General features: G+C 32.3%; 3 protein-coding genes across 3 annotated transcripts in view; 2 read left to right on the forward strand and 1 right to left on the reverse strand.

Moving 5' to 3' along the window:
- LOTGIDRAFT_113263 (hypothetical protein) overlaps window positions 1-2,197 on the forward strand; it is a gene marked incomplete at both ends in the record, with an annotated part of 13,305 nt that extends 11,108 nt beyond the window's left edge. The window contains 4 exons of the mRNA XM_009051527.1: window positions 512-643; window positions 1,122-1,224; window positions 1,575-1,675; window positions 1,958-2,197. Of these exons, the coding sequence (XP_009049775.1) occupies window positions 512-643; window positions 1,122-1,224; window positions 1,575-1,675; window positions 1,958-2,197 (576 nt within the window). The remainder of the gene's footprint in view (window positions 1-511; window positions 644-1,121; window positions 1,225-1,574; window positions 1,676-1,957) is intronic.
- Window positions 2,198-6,361: 4,164 nt separating this feature from the next.
- LOTGIDRAFT_113545 (hypothetical protein) lies at window positions 6,362-9,416 on the forward strand (the record flags this gene model as incomplete). The annotated part of the gene is made up of 6 exons (XM_009051528.1): window positions 6,362-6,546; window positions 7,051-7,489; window positions 7,857-8,032; window positions 8,401-8,521; window positions 8,779-9,060; window positions 9,276-9,416. The coding sequence occupies 6 exons, from the start codon at window positions 6,362-6,364 to the stop codon at window positions 9,414-9,416; spliced, it is 1,344 nt and encodes a 447-aa protein (XP_009049776.1).
- Window positions 9,417-12,265: 2,849 nt separating this feature from the next.
- LOTGIDRAFT_94618 (hypothetical protein) lies at window positions 12,266-13,435 on the reverse strand (the record flags this gene model as incomplete). The annotated part of the gene is made up of 1 exon (XM_009051518.1): window positions 12,266-13,435. A coding segment is annotated over one exon (1,170 nt), but the record flags the coding sequence as incomplete, so codon positions are not given.
- Between the last annotated feature and the right edge of the window lie 5,058 nt (window positions 13,436-18,493).

Raw genomic sequence — 18,493 nt, forward strand, 5'->3', positions numbered from 1 at the left:
ATGCACTCTGTATGTATTCCATACATTGCCCAAGTTTTGTAGAGTTGCATAAAAGATAATTCATTTGAGATAAAACAGAAGACATAATACACTAAAGAAGTTGCACTTATCATTTTACTACAAACATTTTCCAATTTACAAATGACACTTTACAGTTTAAAATATACTTCTGCTATTATGATTTTAGCATTTCAATCATTATGTTATTTGAATTATAAGTAATAGGTTATAAGATATTTTACATTTGTCTTTGAATCAGTGAATTAGAGAAATCGGTAGAGAATGGATTAATGGGGCAAATTGACCTCCATATTAAATCAATAGTATCTTAGTCTAAGACGAACAATATTCAGACAGGGGAGAACCCGACGAAAGAAAGAAATATATAACGAAATTCATAGTTTGAGGTATTTACGAAGAAATTATGCGATTTTCGTCCAAGATTTTTTCTTTTTGAGGACCATTTACATGTACGAAGATCCAACCTCCGAAAATGACGATTTAATTTCAGTTTGTCACCATGGAAGGTTTCTTTACTGCTATAATAGACGAGTTCCCACATACATTGAGGAAACACCGAGAGTTATTTATAGCCTTTGTCTGTCTTTTATCATATTTAGTTGGTTTATCAATGGTAACACAGGTATGTTGGAACTTTTGAGCACTTTCATTATTTGTGCTGAAATGTCGGCAGATCTATCTTCTGCATTCAGCCTTTTTTAACATTTTATAACAAGCCATAGTAGCGGGCACCGTGATTCCTTCATTATATCACGAAATCCCAGCACCGGAGAGGGTAGAAATTTGATTGGTAAAAGCGGAGGTCACCAGGTTAGGTCCAAAGATTATTATGATGAATGTTCAAGGGGCCCGTCTTGAGACCCTAACTGAAGTGGTTGTATTAAAAATAAAAGCTAATAAAAAAATAAACTAAAGTTTGGTCTAATTTTTAATCAAACTCGACACACTGAGATTTTCTGAGAAATAAATTTCGACTGAGAGAGAACAAATTTGTCTTTAAATGTTGGTACATCTGACGTTCATATGATTATGGTGGTAACATTTTAAGATTTCTATGTGTGAGCATGCTTTAACTTTTAACTATGTGTGTAATATTGCAGGGCGGAATGTATCTATTTCAAATATTTGATAACTATGCTGCTAGTGGCATCTGTTTATTGCTGTTGATATTTTTTGAGTGTATAGCAATATCATGGGGTTATGGTAAGATTCGCTGTTTTCTTCACTACCATCAATAGTAATGATAGGGTCCTTTAATATATTCCATTAAATGTAAACAAAATGAAATTTCAAAACAAGTCCCCATAATCATTATTTATTACCCAGCATTATATATTATGGGAATTATTGACACTTTCGTGCACCATTCTGACCTCAGCGCATATGTTATACAAGGACATTTCTATATTTACCTGTATCTTTGCTGGTATATAAAATTTAATTACAGGAAACAATATTTACAAATTCAAGGTAAAAGAGAAAGAGTTCAAACTGCACTAGGCCCTAACACTATAGAATGTGAAATATTTATGATTTATTTCTTTATTATACAGGCGTCAATAGGTTTTATGAAAACCTTAAAGACATGTTTGGATTTTATCCTTCAAATTTTTGGAAGATTTGTTGGGTTGTCACAACACCTGCTATATGTTTTGTAAGTTTTTATAAGCTCTCTTATGTCGTCACCTCTACCGAATTTCCGTTGGTCAACAATATTGCCCGTATCGTGATATAGACTTTTGGTCGGAATTTGACGAAACTCTAAATGCTCATGTTTATTGAAGATTTTGGATTACCTGTAGTTCGATTGTCATATTTTCAATTGACGATTGCCTTTGACTTGGCCAATCTTCACGAATAGGAAGCTATTTGAAAAAAACCCACGATTGGAAACCAATGCAACATGTATTAGATGAGTATTTTCCGTTATTTTTAGGGCGTAGCAGTGTTCAGAATAATCAGCTTCACACCCTTTCAATATGATCAATATGTTTTCCCTGTGTGGGCTCATGTATTTGGTGGTTTATTAGCCATATCTTCCATTGGTGTTATACCTTTATATATGATAGTTAAGTTCCTATCGGCACAGGGTTCCTTTTCAACGGTAAGAAAAATATTTATTGCCTTCAATGCAAATTGCTACATTTACAGTATAGTTTCATCAGAATTAAAATGAACGTTCATGCAATTGATTATGTTGACCTATTCTTAAAGGTATATCAAATTTTAAAACTTGGCCAAAATGAGTTCTTCTTCATCAGTGGACTTAACTGGGGTCAAAACTGTACGACAGAATCCCTCTATAAACCAATAAATCCTTAGAACTAAGTAATAGTCCAGTAAACTAAGTTATTTTGAAACGCGCTTAGAGGCTTTTTTCAATAGTTACATAGTTTAATGGACAAAATGTATCATAATTATAGAAATTATATTCTATATGCATTATAGTCCAACTGATGGATATATATATACACTCTTTGACTAAGTTTGAGATTTTAAAGTTTGTGTCCATTCTAAGAGGTATATATTAATCCTTTCAAAGATGGGAATACGCGAGGTGTGGGTCTGTACATGATCCTGTTTTCGTGTAAGCAAATGCCAAGAACGACGAACTGTCCTCAGTTGGCCTAAACGGTATCATTTCCGAATCCTTATCATGTACACACACTTCTTCCCTTTTATGATTTATCTATAATCCGATATCGCACCTAATCGGCTTTAGACTCAACCACCAATACGATTACTCTTATTGAACAGGTTTATTTTAAAGATGACTGGGCGTCACAAATTATTAGATAGTGTTAATGTATATAGAAATGATATTACTATATTACAGCGAATGAAGGAATTGTTTAGACCCGACTTTACCAATGAGAAGAATACTGTAGGAGACCATCCTCCACCTTACTCAGAAATACGGGAATTCACTGGACCCGACGGAGTAGCTAGACTATAAATCAGAATTTATAGAAGACCGTTAATAGAAAATCGTCAAAATTATAGTGGTGATAAATGGATAACTGGAGAATAGATATTATAATGAAGCTATAAACATAAAGATTATGGAATTGCACTTCTTGAAATAGATGGAATTGATCTGCATAATGAGTGATTTTCTTCTGAATTGAAGTTACAGAGAGTTAGAGGTAGCGCATTGTAGTGATTTTGTAAATGGACTGATCAGTTGTGAAAGCAGAGTTTTGAATTACTGGTTTCTTTGCCATTTTTCGTTTTTTTAAGGTGTCGAATTATTATCTACGTTTCTTTTTCCAGCTATTGAAACCCAAATAGTGTATAAATGGGGATCTTTTTCATCATCTTGTCAACTTTCTGTGACGAAAGTTTATGCTTGAAGGTTTATTTATATAATATACACTAGTAATTATTTATTTGTTATAACTATTAATTGATGTCTAAAGTAGTGTGTTATATTTGTAAAAAGCAATACGTCATTTTCATAACCTGTAGCAGAAATATTGATCGACATTGGTGTAAGAAGGCGATGCATCAATATAGGGGTTCCAATTGTGTCATATTATTGCATAGGAAATGTCAGTTCGCCCAACCAAAAAACATGCACCTTGGTAAGTGGACTACAATTTCTGGGTTTTGTCGATTTGCTTAAAGGTTTTGGTGTAAAAGTCATTTTTTAATACAAAACACCAATGGTGTGAAGTAATTTTATCTATCTCTTTGTACAGATCGACTTTATACCAGATTTTTGACACAAGTTGAATCTCTTTATTTATTTATTTATATATTGTTGCAATTTGTTAGTGATTTGAAAAATTTAAATCAAACCTTTTTTTACAATCTCTCATAACCTAGGTGTTGGTGTTCGTGGTTTTATCTTATATACTAGGTTTATTAGTCTTTCTATCGTATAAATTGTAGATATTGGAACTAAATTCTTTATACTAATTCATAGAAATATATCTTTAGAAATAAAAAAATCTTCACCTACATAAAGAATACTTTATTTCGTATCACGTTACGTAACTACCATCTGGTATTTTATCACTAAACATTATCTATCTGTAATGGAAACCTTTACATCCAGCCTTATTTAAATTCATAGTGTCGTGTTCTCTGTATTATAAAATCACCATATCAACATGTGTCTGCTGAAGTCTTTGAAGAGAATGTCCCACATGTCGTTAATTCAGTCACATTAAAAGCCAAAAGATCTAATACCATTACTATTCTATTGACAAGATCACATACCATTATTAGAAGGTCAAATGTCTTATCCTAATGTTAGGTTCCGGGTACGATTTAAATCATGGTCTTTTAAATCGCTGACCTATTGTGATTATCACTAGTATCTTTAGAACCCTAAACACACTAGAATCATTAGCATCATACCCTTACCATTGTAAAACCATTAGATTATATACCCTTAACACTAGAACCATTAGTTTGCATACCCTTACCATTATAAAACCATTAGTTTATATACCCTTAACACTAGAACCATTAGTTTGCATACCCTTACCATTGTAAAACCATTAGATTATATACCTTTAACACACTAGAATCATTAGTTTGCATACTCTTACCATTATAAAACCATTAGTATATATACCCTTAACACTAGAACCATTAGTTTGCATACCCTTACCATTGTAAAACAATTAGATCATATACCTTTAACACACTAGAATCATTAGTTTGCATACCCTTACTAATATAAAACCATTAGTTTGCATACCCTTACCATTGTAAAACCATTAGTTATATACCCTTAAAGATGGGTCCCCCCATTTTCATTTATGAAAATGCTAATTCTTATATGAATAGAAAGTAGAAGTGTTATAATGACTTGGAAAAATACCAGTTTGTCTCACATGTCTATAATAAATTCATAATTAGCTAAATTAGAAGAGAATTACCAGCAGAATTCCAATGAGTGACCGATCAAAAAAGGTCAAAAAGTATATTTTGTTTATCCAGACTGTACATACATGGACATATATGATTGGTTAAAACTTAAATGCAATATAAGAAAATAATGATATAATACAATACATGCTAATTCATTAGAAACATCAATTAATCAAATAGTTTGCTTAATTTGACACTAAAAAATAAATAAACCCATCTTTAACACTAGAACCATTAGTTTGCATACCCCTTACCATTGTAAAATTATTAGATTATCTACCCTTAAAACACTAGAATCATTTTTTTGCATACCCCCTTACCTGTGTAAAATCATTAGATTATCTACCCTTAAAACACTAGAATCATTTGTTTGCATACCCCCTTACCTGTGTAAAATCATTAGTTTATCTACCCTTAAAACATTAGAATCATTTGTTTGAATATACTTACTAGAAGCTTTAGTAGAACCCTTACCACACTAATATTATACAAATTATATAGCCTACCCTTAACACACTTGAATCATTAGATTACATAGCCTACTCTTACCAAAATAGAATCACTAGATTGCATACCCTTAACACTAAAATCACTAGATTGCATGTTAACCTCAAAATAATCCTGATACGTAGGCCTATAAGGTACACTCCTTCCACACTCGGATGCGCCACCACATCAACCCCTCCCTTATTCAGTTTTACATCTGAGCATTATATGCATCTACAGAACTATCCTAGAAAATTTATATTTCCTACCCTAACCACTCTACCCTTCCAAGTTAGCATCCACGTATTATTAGGCTTACCCATTCGCAAGCCCGTAGCCAGTGTTGCGTGATGGGCAATAGCTGATAGAGACTGATTTCAGTTTCAATTGAGAATTTGTTCGAATTTTGCAGGGAGGGGGGGATATAGCTCCAGGGGGCGCGAGGCAAATGGGCAGGGACAACTCTGTCTGAGGAATGATTTTGATTTGCGATCTCCGTTTAATATTCGGGTAGCCTAACGAAGAAATTATAATCTCAAAAGCGTCTGGATAACAATGTCTATATTTGTTTGAAAGGTCAAGGTTGTAAGCTCTTCTGTCTCAAAAACCATGTTTGGTGGTCCAAAATGTCGGATCGAAAAGAGGCGGAGCAGCTAAATACTTCAGAATCATCTGATCAGGGTGAATTTCTGGAAGATAATGCCCCAGGAGAGAGTGTGAACCCAATGCTCATTGCAGGTGACTCATATGAAAACTTGAACTATGAGGTTTTGGATGATTTGACCATAAACGAGACGAATGCGTTACAGTTTATAGGGGAAGATGGCCAACATAGGTCCACTCCAAATAATACTAATGAATCAAGCAATGAAATATCGACGGGTGAAGAATCGACCGAAGAACATTCTGAGGTAAGTGACTTATATATTTTTCTCAGCCTAATTAAAGTTTAAGTATTTAAAGTTGGTACATGTCAAATCAAATAGAAAGGTGTTATATATTTCAGTCTTCAAGTAAAACTAGTAAGAGTGTAGTAAGTACTAAAACTGTAGTACCATTTGATAATGAAGAAGATGATGTAAACAGTGAACAATGGAGATCTCAACCTAAGCATATCTTTATATTGAGTGAAGCTGGTAAACCTATTTATTCTAGGTCTGTAGTTTTAATTTCTAAACCTTACAAGTAACTACAAGACATAAAGCCAAAAAAAAAAAAATGTTCTGTAAGCTTACACTCAATTATTATATTTATACAGTATTATTGATTAATTAAATATATTAGTCATTACTTTTACAGACTACATGTTTTTGTTTACTTGATTTTTATATGTGACTTTCCAGTTGCCACATCCATGAATGATGTTGCTTGCAATATGAGCATTTGTATAAAATACATTCCAAACATCTATAGATTTTAAATGTAAGATACAACTCTATAAATGCATCTGTTAAGGCTGAAATAACAGCACAACATCCTGTCTTATCTGTGATGTCAATTTATACAAATCTCAAATATATTAGTTTAGAATTAGAATTAACATTATAAATATGAAAGTGAAAGGTGGAATTCAGATGGTTTAAAGTTTGACTTCTTTGGTATCCTTAAGTGACGATGAAAAAATATTAAATAAACAACAAACTCTTTTTTTTATTGTAGACATGGCAGTGAAGATAAACTAGTGACTATAATGGGTGTGATGCAAGCTTTAGTATCATTTGTAGGTGATTCTAATGATAGTTTACGTTGTATGATTGCTGGAGATCATAAATTTGTATTTTTAGTTCGTGATCATTTATTATTAGTAGGTGTAACAAACTGTATGGACTCAACACATCAACTATTGCTTCAATTAACTTATGTCTATAATCAAGTGATTAGTGTTTTAACTCATAGTACATTATGTAAGATTTTTAAGCAAAGACGTAATTATGATTTACGTAGAATGTTAAGTGGTGCTGAAAAGTTTTTTGACAATTTATTGAATTTAATGGATAGTGAACCAGGGTTTTTATTAACTGCTGTACGGTGTTTACCTTTAGATTATTCTATAAGAGAAATAATTGCTCAGAGTATTGTACAACATGCAAAAATAAAGGTAAGTTTTTGTTGTATGTAACCAATAACTAACAAGTCAAAATGGAACCAGCCCAAATGCAATAGAAATTTTGCTCTATCCAGACCCATTCACTATCTTTATCTATGTAGTGTATATACAGTTCAAATTGAGCAATAGTTTTGAATCTTATTTTTTCAATTAAACATTGCTATGCTCAGTGTGCTAAAAGATTTTACATGAAAGTGCAAACAAACCATCTTTCATGTTAGTAAGCTTAGATCTTGTAACATTTATATTTATATAATGTTCATGTGAAAATAAATACCAGTAAGCATATACAATTGATATTAAATACTTTATGTTAATTTTTAAATTTTAAGTTTCGATTTTCATTTTATTATTTCAGGATTTAGTTTTTGGGTTGATAATAACTAACAATCAATTAATAACACTAGTAAGAATAAAGAAATATTATTTACATCCAATGGATTTACATTTAATCATGAATCTAGTGAATGCATCAGAGTCTTTCAAAACAGCTGAATCATGGACTCCTTTATGTTTACCCAAATTTGACCAAAGGTATGTTTCTTTTTTTTCATTTGAATTATTAAAACGTTTACATGGTGACCATTTAAGGTCTATTTCTATTGAAAGTCAATAAGTGAATACTTGTTAAGTTAGTAAATGTTTAGATGAATTCTAATTGAGAATTAAGAGTTTGGTGCTCTTATGTAGACTGTTTTCAATTGACAAAAAAAATATTTTGATAAAAAGTCACAATAGTTTATCAATGCAACTTGTTTGCCCTTTCTGCGAATTTAGGGTGCTGATTAAAACTGTTCCTTTGAATGAGCCAAGTTTTCACTGTAAAGCTTTCTGTGAGATGTGACTAGTCCTAGCAAAAGATAAAGAATCGAAGTTTAGACTCAATTTCTTTTATATTTCAGTGGTTTTCTTCAGGCTCATATATCATATCTAGATGATTCTTGTGAAACATGTTTATTATTATTAACTGTTGATAGAGAATCCTTCTTTACTCTATCAGAATGTAAAAATAAAATCAAAGAGGTAATTTATTTGAACACCTTGAATTCCCACATAAAATCAAAGTTGTGATTCCCATTACCATTTAGGATAACGGGTGAGCTCTGAAATCTCTTCTTGCATAAAGATTAAACAGATGGTTTAAGAAGGCTCTTACTGTTCAGATATCAATTTTAATCTCTCATGTCCAAAAATTAATCTCCATTTCCTAAACTTGAAGTCCTGAAGATGATTAGAACACAAGATGATCCCTGATCAATAACATTATTTTTTTATTGCAGAGATTATTGAAATATAATGCTTTAAGAGCAATATCAGATTCCCTGAAGAGAAATGCTTATGGAATTCAACAATGTGGTATCAATGATTTAAGACATTTTTTATATAAATCTAAAAGTACAGCACAATATACAAGTCCTGAATTAGAAGCACCATATGTTACACAGGCTGAAAAAGATAGACTATTTGGTTTATATAAATATCTTCATCATCGAATTCATTCGGCAGCCCGACCATTGAAAATACTGTTTCACGTAGGAGCTTATGAAACTTTATTAGGTTGGGTAAGTAGAAAAGCATATTCATTAATTTTATAAGAAAGACTGAATAAATATCATATTTTCTGTAGGTTATTCATGGTTTGTCAATTTAAGACACTCCAATATCATTTTATTGATGTTGATATGTAAGAATAGAGTTCGGTGATATTCCCTGGCCTATAATGCTAATGCAATAAACTTTTATCTTGTACTGATGATGCAAATTTTTGTTTTGACAGGTAACAGCAGGGTTTGAATTATATGCAGTATTTGGTCCATTGGTTACGAAGACGTCTGCTATTCATGCTGTCAACAAACTATTACGGTGGATCAAGAGGGAAGAGGAGAGGTTATTTATCTTAAATTCTGTGACATTTTAAATGTGATTCATTATGTATTCCAATTATCTAAATCTGATCGTTTATTGTTTTCTTATGCAGTGTTGTGATAGATTATGTTAAAATGTATGAAGATTATGAAGCGGCCACCATCAGACACTGATGTCATCAATCCTTTGACCTGTAAGGGAGATTTTGAACTCACATTGGTTTGACACTGGGTTTGTCTGCAGTCTGTAGGGAAACAATTACATGTAGCTCTCAATTGCCTTGTGACAAACAGTTTCCAGGATATCAGTTGTATGATCATTGTGGGCAGTAGCCCATTGAAGTTCATGATAACAATATGCTTAGATATCTTTGACATACAGAATATATCATAAACATGTAACGGCTGAATTTTTTTTAGTTAAAACTTTCGGATATGTTAAAGGACATATTTCTCTACATTTTGGTGTATAGTTTTTGCAAATTCGAGGAAAAAAAAACCTACAAAGTAAAGTAGAATATCCCTTTAAGGCTAGATTATATGGATAACACACTGGTAAATAAAATGATATCTCTTACAGTTTGAATTGACAGCTTGAACATTTTCAGAAACCTCACAAATCCTTAACATTATGGTTTGCAGCAGTAGCTTATTAAGTTTCTGAAAACAAAGGTACTGCATTGATGTGTTTTAAACTGAGGAAAGATAATATATAACTTTTTTTTTAAATATCAAGGAATAAAACTTATTATGCACACCAAGTGGAATTGGGGTTTTGCACAATATAAGTTGAATTGATGAAAAACAGTGTATAAATCTTTGGGAAGGTAATTTATGTATATTAAACAAAGATTTGTGCATACACTTCATCATCAGACTTTCTCCAAAAGCTATAACTATGCTCATTTACTTTACTGAATTTTGGAGGCTTTTTACTTGAAGTATAATAAACCATTCCTTTCAAAGGTTGTCAAAATATTTGCTTTACCACCAGCCTACAACTGAATGTGAAACTATTATCAATATATAGACATTAAAGGGATTGTAAAGAGGTTTCTTAAAGTTTTTATGTGTATCGAGGATACTGATAGCATCAATTTGCACAATTCCAATTTTCATTCTAACTTCTGTGGTTCTTGCAATTCCATGTTTTATGAAGTCACTAGAGGGGGAGGTACCGGAAGCTACTATTAATATATATGCAGTTCCCCTCTAGTGATGTCATAAATTGCAAGAACACAGACGTCGAAATGAAAATTTGAATGGTGCAAATTGATGCTATCAGTATCCTCGATACACATAAAAACTTTAGGAAACCTCTTTACAATCCCTTTAATTTGACCTGGACATGAAGACAGTATTATATCTCTTGGTATCTGTTGAATTTTATGATTTTTATCATCCACGCCCCCATTGGTCACATTTCGACATGTGGGGAAAAATACATATTCATAGCTAATCAATGTCCAATCAAAATTGGCTCCTGCTGTCTTGCTAGTAAAATCTTAGCCAATCAAAACAAATCACTCGTTATGATACTTTGTTTTCGAACTTAAACAAAACTAAAGCTGTGTTTCATTAAATGTTTTAATTAATATGGATGTTACAGAATTAAATAATATTTTCGGTAAAGAATTGAAGCCAACGAAAATTCAAATCTTACTTTGGAAAATTTACTTGAGAGAATATATTCTTATCTCTTCAAACGGACGGCGGCAAAGCGATTGTGTTTTGTTTACATAACCTCATTCCCGTTCTACCGATCTGATTGGTCAGATTCAAATAGAACCAATTTCATTTCTACGCTCACAAAACGAATTGTAGTGGGCTTAGTTTAATACGGGTTAATAAAACCATGTCAAAAACTGTATTTGGGATACTATGGATTTTTATATGAAATGTACCCCAATCAGCTCTATCAGCTGGTAGTGCCAATACTAAAACCACCATCAACCTCCTTGATCTTTATGATAAATTTGATCTTTGTCTTCATTGTACTTATATATTATTAACAAGTTGTAAATATTAAATAATTATTATAAATTTTGATAAAAAGTAATGAAAAATATAGCCCATATCCTGTTAAAGTTTCCTTATACCACATTTCAGTAGTTTACCACATACTATATAAAATCGTCATCTGAAATTTTTACAACTTTGGTTAAAATGAGATTACGAAGTAGTTATAATAACCATATTGACTGTCTGAAAATGGAGTGTATTATTCTATTCCTGCTGTTGTCATAAGAAAAAAAATTTAAAATGCTTATGTCCTGATGTAAAGGATAAACTGAATATGCCATATTTCCTTGGTGTGAGGCCTCTACAATTTCAACATGATGATGCACTTTTGTACATACATACAGTGACAATAAGTAATTTGAATGTATCTCAATCAAGAAGTTATGATATAAGGATATCAAATAGAATTGAAATAAGTTAAACAAGCATATAAATTTGATATTTATATGATTATAAATGTGAATATAATTCATATTATAAGAAAACAAAATTTATCACTAACACATGTGATAAAATTTAACTTTTTAAAATGAAAAGCTGCGCTATTGAGTTCATTTATACTCTTCAACATTTTGAAGCAAATTAGGGTTAATTATCATCAACTGTATAAGCCACTAAATAGTGGACTACATCCCTTTAATATCTATCTTCTCCAAAGCCTTCTAGAAAATATACAGATAAAGAATATCACACTACATACAGTTATTAAGGCCACTAATAAACCACTGTCTTTAAAGGGCATGTTTCTCCTAATATGAAAATAATTAACCCTTACAACCTCCGGTTTTCCAACTATGATAAATGGTTCAGGTGGAAGTTCGTCTGCTGGGTTTCTCCCATGCTCTTTCAAATAACTCTCTGAATCCCTGAATCGTACTTTTGTTTGTATCACCCAAATCTGATCTATTTTAGCATTATTGGCTGCTGCTAATACCTTCCAGTGTAAATGAGTGGAATTGAATATCTCCAAAACACCAAAACACTCTTTATTTTCTGTTTTGGCTGACCATTGGCCACCAGGTCGTCTAATGGGCTCAGGGAGGTATTCCTGACCTAAAGTTCCGATAGTTATATACACAGGAGCTTTAGGATTCTTATAGTGTTGAGCCACAACTTTGTCTTTATAAACTGGCCAAGAACGTTCGTAATTATGATAATGTCCTCCAAAATAGATATCTACACCATATTTAAAGAATAACTCTTCTAATGATGTTTTTATAATAGGCGTTTCTAGAAGACAATCCTTTCTATTGTCACAAGAACTATAAAGAGCTCTGTGGCCCATAACTATTATCCATGGTCTTTTAGATCTCTTATTAACTGCTATCAAGTCTTTTTCTAACCAGGCCAACTGATCATCTTTCTTAAAAACATGAAATAACATTTCAGTATTGAGAGAAATGAAATGTGTAGGTCCAATATCAAAACTATAATACAACTCTTCAGTTTTCATTGGCCAGCTTAAGGTTGGCATAGAAAAGCGATAACGATAATGGGTAAAGTCATATTTAGCTTCATGATCACCAGGTGAAACTAAATAGGGAAGTTTAGCAGTCATTAGTTGTATGTTATTGAGAAATTTATCCCCAGTGCTGCCTTTACCAGTATGTAAATCATAGGCAATATCACCAATATGAAACACTGATGTATATTCATTATTCTTTGCCTCATGAACAATATTTTGAAGATTGTGAGTGTAAGGTCCCATATCCGCTAGCACCATATAGGACTGAAAATGGTCAAATCCAGTTGATGGAACATTAAACTGCAACAGGTCACTACTAACCCCATTTTGTTTGCTTATTATTTTGTAATAATATACAGTGGCTGGTTTTAAGCCTTTTAAATAGGCACGGTACAAGAATTTTACTCCCTTTTCATTATTAATTTTAAGCTCTTCTTGGTCTGCTACAACTATATTAAAATCATTTATCTTAGTATTAAAACTGTATTGAACTGACATTTTAGGCCCCTTTGCCACTGTTGCCCACATGATGATGACATCAGTTGGAATTTTGCCATAGCATATATGAATTTGTTGAGGAGTAAAAGAATTACTGACAGAGGACATGTACATTTTGTTATGAGATTTAGTTTTCCGGGGCTCATAACGTGCTCTTTTAAACTTATGATGATAGCTTTTCACTTCTTTACAGGCTAACAAAAACACCATCAAAATATGAAGAGTTCCAACACCAGGTTGCATCTTGATATCACTATTTAGTCCACCACAGTTTTTTAATAGCTCTTATGGTATCATTTTCAAATTACAAATCCTCATCAGAATTATTTCTCATCTTTCTCTCCCATGACACATTGGTTGATACACTAATTCTCTTCCATCATATAAATAGTTGGCAATATCATGTTACATTCATACTTTAACACATTCTGAAATATAAAAAAAATACTTAGGGGCCATAGTTTGCCATTTTTCTAACAATTGCATGTGTTTTTCAAGATTCCATATTTAATATTTTTCTGCTTTTTAAGGTTCATCTTTGGGTGATAATAAACAATTCTACCAGGTTTCTTAAAAACCTGATAAGAATTATCTAGATGGTTTACAAGCTCAAAATTGAATGCATTTTCAAGAACATTAACTCATTAATCATTTTTTGATTTTTCTGATTTTCAATATGGTCTATCCTCGGGTGATTGCAAACACTCAAACCAAGTTTCATCAAAATCCATCAAGAAATCAGCTCTGTTTCGTGTCCACACAATTGGACAAGAACGACAGACAGGGTCGACGACAATATACGGTCACTATGTGTGCGTCTATAACTCACATATTTCCTTCAAATATACCTCAAACTAGGAATTTAACTTTCTATTCTATATAATTATGTCTTTTCATATATGGCAGTCTTAAGAAATGACAATTCTAGACACATGGATATGAAGGCTAAAATTTCAACAGTGATAATTAAAGTTTTAATGCTACTGGTGCTCCATTACTCTACCCTATTGTACTAGTTTTATTTGCTGATGTTCATCACATTTCCACTACCACCCACCATTTTTTTTTATTATGAACAAATTAAATTAAGGCTTATTCAACAAAGGTAATTCATCAATTCACATATTATGTTAATAGACTTATACTAATATATTCTGATCAGTTAGAGATTAAGGAAACAACAGTTTTGACTGACAATGATTCTAGAACATGACAGTTGCCATAATCTACCTCAAAAACAAAATGGCAATAAGAGATCATTTCAATTTGTTAATTTCCCTTTCGGTAGGAGCAAAAATCCAGTTGCCAGTCTCAATTGTTTCAATTGTATGCCTGAGCATACGTTCTTTCACATGCGTAAGCCTATTTTTCTGCTGGATATTGAAAGTAAAGTTCTATCCTAGAATTAGAAAGTCTGAAAAAGATGATGGTTGAAGTAAAAGTATCATTGACAACTGCAATAAATAGGTATCTTACACAATATCAGAGTTTATTATTATTATATATTTATTGTATAAGAAATATTAAAACAGAACCTAAAAACACATGTTGCTGCTCAGAGTTTCACGCTATGCGATCTTCAGACAACGGACCTATTTCAGCTGTTTACAGTGGTTTTCCCCCTTTACAAGTTCCTCAAGGCCCGAAGTCGACACAATTAGTCAAAATCGTCAAGTCATATTTTATTCACCAGTTGTCATCGCGATTCTATTCTTTCAACCAGTTGAAAAACCTTATGTAAGTAATTGTACATTAAAACATGGTGCTCACTACTTGATTTTTTTTTTTTTTAGCTTAGCTTTCTAAACAGAAGGTGTTCTTTACTGATTTTGAATCAACAATCAAGCTTTTATCATGCATGGAATATGTATTATGAGCCATTTTGCATCATAAATTAAATGCATATCTTTGATATTTCCTTTATTGAACAGTTAGTAGAATACATTCAATTCAAGTATGTTTTGCATAATATATGTAATATACAGAAAATTATATAGTTAATAACTAAATAACACTTTAATCTATTTGCATTGCAGTTGATTTCAAATTTTTTCAACTAGTTGCAAAAGTCAATCACTATCTACTAAAGTCAGTCACAATTTCAGACTAACTTCGGGGTTCAAGTTCCTTCTCCTAGAGGTTTTCCACTTTAACAATTTCCATAAAGTTATTTATATATAAGCTTAGGTTATGTAAGGAAGAATAGTCTGATTTAATAACATACAGTGGTGTAACCTATTTTCATGCATATAAGGATTCAAAGTTAAAAAGAAGGAATTTTTTTTGTCTTAGATGTTTCCTCAGATATTCCATAAAATAATCAAAATTGGTTCTTTCGATTTTCTTTATGAATCCCTCAACTTGACCCATATTTCATGAGTAACCAACTCGACAACAGCGGCACAAGGCATCACCTATTTTCGTGTACAATGTTTGATCTATAAATAAGTCAAGAAAAACACTGTGTATGGATACCGGGTGGTATAATTAACTTCTCTTAGTATTTATCTGTAATATCAATTCATTATAACTAGTGACAATTCCTTCACAGAACCAAGATTTAAAAAATAATAGTGACTGACAAAATAAGATACGTAGCTTGATTTATTGCTAAAATTCATTGCAACAACATAAAAGAATATGGCCCACATTGTGTTCCATAGATTTTTTCTGCTGATACGAGGAGCTTTTGTAGGCCGATTCGATTAGGTAGTACAATTTGGTGCAATTTTAGATTAGCAGTGGTCCACAAATGCGAAATTCAAATTGTTGATTAGACAATATTATTATCATTATTATTATTATTATTATTATTAAGACACTTATAGAGCGCCATCTTTCACAATATGTGCTCAGATGCGCTGTACAATACAATTCATAAAATATCAAGGAATAAAACAATCTATAAATTAAAAGCTTTCTTAAATAAGAACATCTTGAGAAGAGACTTAAAAGTTACTAAAGAAGTGCAGCATCTAATGTTAAAAGGTAAAACATTCCAAAGTTTAGGGGCCTGGACGGTAAAAGAGCGCTCACCGATAGTTAAAAGTATGACTGATTTATGTACAAGCAAAAAGTTATCAGAAGATGAGCGGAGAGTGCGGCTTGGTGTATACATTTCTAATAGTGAAGATAAATAGTGAGGTGCAATATCGTTTATACATTTAAAAGTTAAACGGAGGATCTTGAATTGGATTCTAAAAATAATAGGTAGCCAGTGAAGGTCGATTAAAATTGGTGTAATGTGGTCGTGATATTTTTTGCCAGTGATGAGTCGTGCTGCTGCATTTTGAACTTTCTGTAGCTTGTTGGTTATGCGCAGAGGGGTACTGATTAATAATGAATTACAGTTGTCTAAACGGGAGGTGATCAATGCTTGTACTAGAGTTTTAACAGAGGAAGAGGGAATATTTTTACGGATTTTACTAATGTTACGGAGATTAAAATAGCACAATTTACACACATTATTTACATGAGGTTCCAAGGTTAAATGCTGATCGAAAATAACTCCAATATTTCTAGCTGACGTGACAGGGGATATTACATGACTTCCTATTGATAAAGATACATTTTCATTAACTTTTGATAAAAGAAATATGGCTGCCTCGGCTGACAACCAATGAAAGAACGCTATTTTGATTACATTAGCAACTTTCACATGCCGCCATCTTGGAAAAGCCCAATCGAAACACCTAACCACCTCCTGGGACGATTAGGATTATTAGCCAAATCAGTTTAGGTAAACTGGCTCACAAATGTACCGATTAGCCTAATCTTCCTGGCTCACAAATGCACAAAATAGCTAATCTACCTAATCGAATCGGCCCACAAAAACGCCTATGGAATCCGCTAGTTGATCACGTGACTTCATTCTTTCCATTATATTCTAGCAGACGACACTTGGAATTCCGATTAAAGCTAGGGATTTATTATTCGGCCGATAAAAAATGGTGACGTTTGGTAATAACTGAAATCCACCATTCAAGGGATACATTAATACATTTTACCTTGCTTGAAACTACTGGATTCATTCTACTACTGATATTGTAGACATAACCCATGTTTATCAAAACAAGCAAATGCGGAGGTCACACAAAAATAGGTTAGCACTCAATTAGGTTACTTGATTGTATCTTATTTCATTTTAGAAGTACAGTCAAGTAACCTAATTTTGTGGTAACCTATTTTTCGTGAATTTCCGGAAATGATTAATAATTTACATGTGCGACCCCGCATGATCTCTGCATTTACTTGTTTTGATAAACATGAGTTATCTGTACAATATCAGTAGTAGAATGAATCCAATAGTTTCAAGCAAGGTAAAATGTATTAATGTATACTTTGACAAATACAAAATGGCGGATTTCACTTATTACCAAACGTCACCATTTTTTATCGGCCGAATTTCTTTATAATCCCAAGCAGTAATGCCAAGTGTCGTCTGCTAGAATGTAGTCCAACGAATGAAGTCACGTGATCAACTAGCGGATTCTGTGTCAGCAGAAAATTTCTATGGAACACATGTGGGCCATATTCTTATGTTGTTTCAGTGACTTTTAGCAATAAATCTCGCTACGTATCTTATTTTGTCAGTCACTATTTTTTTTTAATCGTGGCTCTTTGAAGGAATTGTCACTAGTTATAATGAATTGATATTAAAGATAAATACTAAGAGAAGTTAATTATACCACCCGGTATCCATACATGTTTTTCTCGACTTATTTATAGATCAAACATTGTACACGAAAATAGGTGATGCATTCTGCAGCCGTTGCCGAGTTGGTTGCTCATGAAATATGGGTCAAAGTGAAGGATTCATAAAGAAAATCGAAACAAACCAATTTCTATTATTTTGCAGAATATCCGAGGAAACATCTAAGACATAAAAAAAAAAATCGTTTTTTTTAACTTTGATGAAATTTGGTGATGAATCCTTATATCCATGAAAATAGGTCACACCACTGTACTTGTAAAGGGAGGAAACTACTACATGCCATTTCAGCCTGCATTGCCTGAAGTTAGAATAGCGTGGAACTGAGAAGCAAAAATTAAATCTTATTCAATATTGTACTTGTACTGTAGGCTACATTGTTATTATAAAAATAACTGACAGCAAAAAGTGTTGTGAGAAATCCTTGACACGTG

Source organism: Lottia gigantea (assembly GCF_000327385.1).
Source record: "Lottia gigantea unplaced genomic scaffold LOTGIsca_17, whole genome shotgun sequence".
Classification (NCBI taxonomy): Eukaryota; Metazoa; Mollusca; class Gastropoda; family Lottiidae; genus Lottia; species Lottia gigantea.